This window comes from Saccopteryx leptura, chromosome 2, assembly GCF_036850995.1.
Source record: "Saccopteryx leptura isolate mSacLep1 chromosome 2, mSacLep1_pri_phased_curated, whole genome shotgun sequence".
NCBI classification, from domain to species: Eukaryota; Metazoa; Chordata; class Mammalia; order Chiroptera; family Emballonuridae; genus Saccopteryx; species Saccopteryx leptura.
This window is the reverse complement of record NC_089504.1, coordinates 256,009,149-256,015,953: the sequence shown is the minus strand read 5'-3', so window position 1 is coordinate 256,015,953 and position 6,805 is coordinate 256,009,149. Positions and strand designations below refer to the sequence as shown.

General features: G+C 51.8%; 1 protein-coding gene across 1 annotated transcript in view; it reads left to right on the top strand.

Annotated features, from left to right (window-relative positions):
• TBX19 (T-box transcription factor 19) overlaps window positions 1-6,805 on the top strand; it is a 29,203-nt gene continuing 22,398 nt past the window's right edge. The window contains exon 1 of the mRNA XM_066366022.1: window positions 1-197. Within this exon, the coding sequence (XP_066222119.1) occupies window positions 1-197 (197 nt within the window). The remainder of the gene's footprint in view (window positions 198-6,805) is intronic.

The window sequence follows — 6,805 nt, the reverse complement described above, 5'->3', positions numbered from 1 at the left end:
ATGAGTGACCTGGGCGCGCAGAAGTCCGGCGACGGCACCGTCTCACGCCTGCTCCACGTGGTGGAGAGCGAGCTCCAGGCTGGGCGGGAGAAGGGTGACCCCACCGAGAAGCAGCTCCAGATCATCTTGGAGGATGCCCCTCTCTGGCAGAGGTTCAAGGAAGTCACAAATGAGATGATCGTGACCAAGAATGGCAGGTGACTTTCTGTGTGGCCCTGCTGGAGGGGGGGAGGCTGGCTGGGCTTGACGAGGGAGGTGAGACCCTCTCCCCCCCACACACACCCTGGATATGGAGAAAGTGGCCATGGGGTCCGGCTAAACACATGAGAAGAACGGTGTCACTTGCTTCTCAGGCCAACTTAATTACTTTCTCTGAGTTTGTCAGAGAAGTGGAGGCGGAAGCCACCTGTCTTGCATGCGTTGTCAGAGGAGAGATTCTGGGGACTTACTCTAAAGGAGGGGGCATGCCCCTTGGGTTTGGGAAACGTGTCCCCATGTCGGGAATAACGGAGCGTTTAACTGACGGCATGTCTGGGAGCAGACCTGAGCTCTAACTTTGCCCTGAAAAGGGGAACAGGAACTTGATTCGGAAGCTGGGCGGTTTTTCCTTTTGTGTAACTAACTTGCTGGAGTTTTCTGACTCGTTGAAATTGGGGGACAAAAGGGCAAATGTAACCCTTGCCTATCACTCTGTCTGCTTCCTGGTGTGTGTGTTGTGGTGCGTGTTCGGTTGAGGTGCGTGTGAGTGTATGAGTGTGGGAACTGTTGTCATAGGTAATGACCCTGGAAAGGGCTGCCTGAGAGAGGGGAAGATGCCTTTTTTGTCATTGCAACAAATCAGGGATTTAAACGAACCCGATCTCCGTAGGCATTTCTTGGATTCTGTTGAATCCCGTCCTTGAAGGGGCTGCTTGGGTAATTTGAGAAGCTTTCGCTTTAGTAGAAGAGGCACGGGTCTTTTCAGAGATGATTTTCCTGGCCCCCCTGCCTGGCCAGACCGGCTCCCAACATTAAGCCAATGAATGCTCACTCATCCTGCGTTTCCCACGATCACAAAACATGGTCGGAAGGCATTCTCAGGAGGGGAAGAAAGGACGCCCCCTCCGGCCCCCCCCCTCCCGTGACCCTGGTGAGAATGTCTGCTTTCTCTTAAAGAGAAGTCAGGGCCTGCTGAACTTCTGGAAGGCTTTTGTCCTTGTGCAAAGTGCCTCGATTCCTGAGGTCTTGCACCCCCATTTGTTCATAAAATGTAGAGTGGAAAGGGGACCGTTCCTTGTCCATGGGGGGGGGGGGACTTTGAAGCCAAGTGCTGTGACATGAACGGAAGTCCTTTGACAGTGACAGGCATGCCAGACACGGCCCAGCCATGCACCAGGATTGCTGCTAGGGCCAGGTACGACATACCCACTGGATATTTATATTTTCTCTCTCTACACGGGCCTCCTGCTTATGTCGTGTAGATAGGATGTATTTCTTTTAACACCTCTGATCACTCCTGTTCTCGGTCGGTCACTACACATTGTTTTTGGGAGGAAGAGGTAGAAGAACACATTTTTGATGTTGAGGGATCACCCCAGACTCCTAACTAGGTTTGCTCTCTGTTCGAAGAAGAGTGGTGGCCCAACTGTAAAAGGTTTTTTATGATGCCGGATGGTAGGTAGGACTTTCTGTTTTTTACTTTTTGTCCTTAACCGGGCAGTCGTTCCATGAATACTCTGCCTCCTGCTCTCTCCTTGGTTGTTGGAGTGGCCATTTATAAACACAATGTAAGTGTTTATAACTCTCACTGAAATATATTCTCACTGTCACCAAGTGAGAATATATTTCATCTCTTCCAGTGCAGAAATGAATCAGCATTTCTGATGTCATCAGACAATTCAGTTTAAGAATACGTTGTACCAACATGCACATTTCTCTCGCTGTTTTTACCAATAAAATCCCCCCTCCCCCACCGCCCCCTTATTTAAAATGGAAAATTTCTCCCACGGTTCAAGACATCGTGTAGGAACTAGTCCTTGTAGAAAAGTCCAATTGTGGTCCACATGGTGTCCTTCCTCTCCATGAAGGGAGGGCTCCCGCTGCTGTGTTCCCTCTTCCCTCACCCCTGTTCCCCCTCTTCTTCTGACCACCTCTTTGAATGTCTTCTCTCTTACCCGTTTCCTTGGACTAGAGCCCCGCAGTGTCCCCTGCAAATACCCCCTCCCTGTCCTCCACAAGAGCTCCTGAGCCCCAGGTGGGGTTGGGGGGTATTGGTGGCCCTTCTCTGTGCAGAAGACAATTCCTGGCATTTAGTACCCATCCCGAGCTCTTGTACTCCCACGCTGTGCGACCCCTGCTGGCTGTGGACTTATGAGGGCTTTTCTGAAAGCCTTGGATGGGGGTCCTCAGCTTTGTGCACTTGGAGTCCCATTGTTCTGAACAAGTTTTTTTTTTTTTTTTGTATTTTTCTGAAGCTGGAAACGGGGAGAGACAGTCAGACAGACTCCCGCATGTGCCCGACCGGGATCCACCCGGCATGCCCACCAGGGGGCGATGCTCTGCCCACCAGGGGGCGATGCTCTGACCCTTCAGGGCATCGCTCTGTTGCGACCAGAGCCACTCTAGCGCCTGGGGCAGAGACCAAGGAGCCATCCCCAGCGCCCGGGCCATCTTTGCTCCAATGGAGCCTCGGCTGCGGGAGGGGAAGAGAGAGACAGAGAGGAAGGAGAGGGGGAGGGGTGGAGAAGCAGATGGGCGCCTCTCCTGTGTGCCCTGGCCGGGAATCGAACCTGGGACTTCTGCACGCCAGGCCGACGCTCTACCACTGAGCCAACCGGCCAGGGCTGAACAAGTTTTTTAAAGTAGCAGAGGACGGATGGATGGACGGGAGAATGGGAGGACTGGTTTTCAGATGAAGCACCGTCTGTGTGCGTGAAGCAGAGACTCGCCTCTGACATTGATCTGAAGTAGTAAAGAGAGAGGATTTCCCCCCCAAGGCACTGAATTATCCCCCGAACCCAGGGTTCAGATGCCCTCATGGCCTGCCTCCCTCCCTCCGCCTGTCTGACTGCTCCCCCGCCCTTCCCTCCGTGCTTCCTGCCTTCTTCTGTTTTGTTTTGTTTTTTAATTTAAAACTTCTTATGATTCAGAGTGGGTCTTTCAGAGATGGCAGTTAAATCTCCCAGAGCGCATCTGAGTCACCGCACGCGTCGGGCTCAGAGTTCCCTCTGTTCCCTGGAGCTCGGAGTTCTACTTGAGGTTGCAGAAGAGCCTGCGTGCCTCAAGCTTCAGAGGCAAATGAATGACACCCTTCGTACCCCCTGCCCCTCCCCCCATTTTCATTGCTGCAACGTCCTCCCGTCAGGGGAAGAGGCTGCATTTCCAGCATCATTTCCATCCAGCTAAATGATTTTGACCACATTCCAACTAAATTTGCCTTGGGCCGGCACGTCCATTTGCCATCATAGAGTACACATCGGGGATCCTCAGGTAAATCTGGCAGCGATGATGGGCTGTTGGTGCAGTGCGCTGATGGTCACAGTCTCCGGTGGGCCCAGTGCAAGAGTACAGGAAATCCAGGTTGCAACCAGGCGAACTAGCCTCTGCGCGCCCCCACACCCCACTCACAGATGTTCTTCTCCGATATCTGCAATTGCCAATTATGAAAGGCATGTGCACTTGTGTCATCTTCCCCCCTCTCCTTCCCTCTCTTTCTCTCCCTCCACCTCTCCCTTTTTCCTTCCATCCTTCGCTCTCTCCCTCCATCTCTCTTTCTCTTCCTCTATCTCTCCCTCCCTCCCTCTCAGACCTCTGATGACTGTTTCATGAACATCATAGCTTTGTGGGGAGATGGAGGAAGGTGTTTACGAGTGACTCCTGCTGGATTTTGCCTTGACCCACCTCTGCTGTCCCCCCCGCCACAGCCTCTGCCTGATCTCAGCCCCTTTCTTCCTGCAAACTTCACTCCTCACAGCCTCCTTTGGCCCTGCTGCCTCCGAGGTCCACGGACAGGGAAATACAATGAAAACCAGCCTCACAGCAGGGGGAGGGGCTGCCGGACTCTCGTCCAAAGTGGTTGGATCCTTCGCATACCCACCAGCCGTGTGAGGGCTCCGATTCCTCCCTGTCCATCCCGGTGACTGTGAAATGGGACCTCCCTGCAGTTCTGGTCCATGGTTCCCTGCTGGCCGGTGATGTTGATAATTTTTCATGAGGCCATAGTGTCCTGAGAATGCCCAGTAGAGCTCCCGAATGGGGTGTACATGTGGCAAAACCGGCACATTTATTTCTACAGGTAAAGGCCATGCTACATTCTTGGTGAGACCTGGCATGACATAGTCGGGGTGGGGGGGAGAGAAGGGCACTCTATCCTAGAAGCAGCGAAAGTGAAAACTGGAACTTTTTCTTCCTTGTGCCTGAGTCACAGTGGCCTTCCCCCTCCCTCCACAGTCCAGGCTTGTTTGGGCCTCCTGACTGTTGCACTTGTGATTTCTTTCCTCTGTGGGTAGGTGCGTTTCCGTCTCCCGTTCCGGGCATTTTTGCTCTTAGCTGCAGTGTTACTGCTGAGCCACTGAGGTCCATCATGAGTAGCCCCTCACTCTTGAATCTCCCTGCTGACATCACCCATTGTAGTTCTCTCACAGCACTCTTTTTTTTTTTTTTTTTACAGAGACAGAGAGTCAGAAAGAGGGATAGACAGGGACAGACAGACAGGAACGGAGAGAGATGAGAAGCATCAATCATCATTTTTTTGTTGTGACACCTAAGTTGTTCATTGATTGTTTTTCTCATATGTGCCTTGACCGGGGGTGGGGGGGGGCTTCAGCAGACTGAGTAACCTATTGCTCGAGCCAGCAACCTTGGGTCCAAGCTGGTGAGCTTTGCTCAAACCAGATGAGCCCGTGCTCAATCTGGTGACCTTGGGGTCTCAAACCTGGGTTCTCCTCATCCCAGTCCAACGCTCTATCCACTGCGCCACCGCCTGGTCAGGCCCTCACAGCACTCTTGCAACCTCAAATTATTTGATATGTTAAACACACACACACACACACACACACACACACACACCACCACCACCACCACCACCAACAACAACAACCCTGTGTGTATGTTCATTGCCTGTCTTCTCCCCTTGAGGGTAGACTTCCCGAACCAGGACCTGGGGCCTGCAATGTTTTGCCACTGACTCTGCACCTACAGCAGCTTCTGGCTTAGAACCGGCACTTCAAGTCATTTGTTAAATGAGTAAATAAATCTCTAAAAAGGCAATCTGGTTGAGGAGGACACTAAGGGGACTTCCTCTCTCAGTGAGGCCCTCCCCTGTCTACTTTCTAGAAGAATCAGAAAGGAGAGAGAGAAAAGGGGTGGTGAATGTGGTTAAGAGAAAGTGGTGGGACAGAGTAAAGAGACATCGGCCCGTGCTTCCTAAGCCTCAGTTTTCTCATCTGTCAAATGGGCATGAGAGCAGTCACCTCTTAGGGGCGAACTGAGACTTCAGCGAGATGGATGCCTGTGAAATCCTAGGTGCAGAGTCGTTCTGTGTTAATGGTTGTCATTTGGAAAATGTTGCATTACATCACCTCTCGAGTCTTGAGTTGGAATGACAAGGTGCTCCCTCACACGTGCCCTGCGAAGAGCAGAGCCCTGGCCGTTCTGCACATGGAGAAGGTAGGTGACATCAGCCGTCTTTACTTTCCTGATGTTCGCTTGTCCTCCGTGTTTGTTCTGAGGAAACGTTTAGTACTTCGGAACTTTCACGTGTGTAGTGACGAAGGTGCATGTTTCATTCCTCTCTTTTTTTCTCTAAATGTGAGCATTTCAGAAAAGGCCCAGGACCAGCAATCAGACCATCTCCCTTTGTTCCTCATGGAGGCAAGCCAGTCTTCCTAGCCACTGACAACCCCAACTGACCCCTCGATATTATTTCTGAACCCCTGCATTTGTGAGTCTTTATAAGTGGGATTTGGCCCTGGCCAGTTGGCTCAGTGGATAGAGTGTTGGCCTGGCGTGCAGACATTCCAGGTTCGATACCTGGTCAGGGCACACAGGAGAAGTGACCATCTGCTTCTCTTCCCCTCCCTCTTCCCCTCCTCTTTCTCTCTTCTCCTCTTACAGCCAGTGGTTCGGTTGGTCCGAGCTTTGGCCTCAGGTGCTGAGGATAGCTTGGTTGATTCTAGCATCAGCCCCAGACAGGGGTTGTCAGGTAGATTCCAGTCAGGGCAAATGTGGTAGTCTGTCTCTCTGTTTCCCCTCCTCTCACTTAAAAGAACAACAACAAACAAGTGATATTTCTGCTGTCAGGGCTCTGTGTCCACACTTGGCCAATGTTAATAAAATAAGGGAAAATATTAAAATATCTTGTAAAAGGGGATTGTTTAGCTGGAGGTGACTAGGAAAGACTAGATAAAAAAAAACCCTTCCAGGAAGCAGGAACCAGAGAGTGTGCCACTGGATGGATTGAGACGACAGGCAGTCTCCCGATGGGAGAAGTATCATTTCTGTTAATGTGGAATAACAAGTCGTGTCCTTATGGGAGGGGAGCAGCGATGGGGTGATGCAGTGCCTGGGTAGGAGCCAGGCTGGGGATGTATCCTCAGATGCATTGCTTTCCCTGGGGATTGCATTACTTCCTACACGTGTCCTAACCTATCTGCATTAGTTTTCTCCCTGTGAGCCACCCACGCAGGGAAGGGAGGGTTCTGCAGGGAGTCAGAGGAAGAAAGGGGGCCGTAGGACGAGCACTACCCACAGGTCATCCCGAAGAACTCAGCTCCCCATGCCAATGACCGTGACTCAATGGGGGAATAAACATGTGGGTGGCATAAAA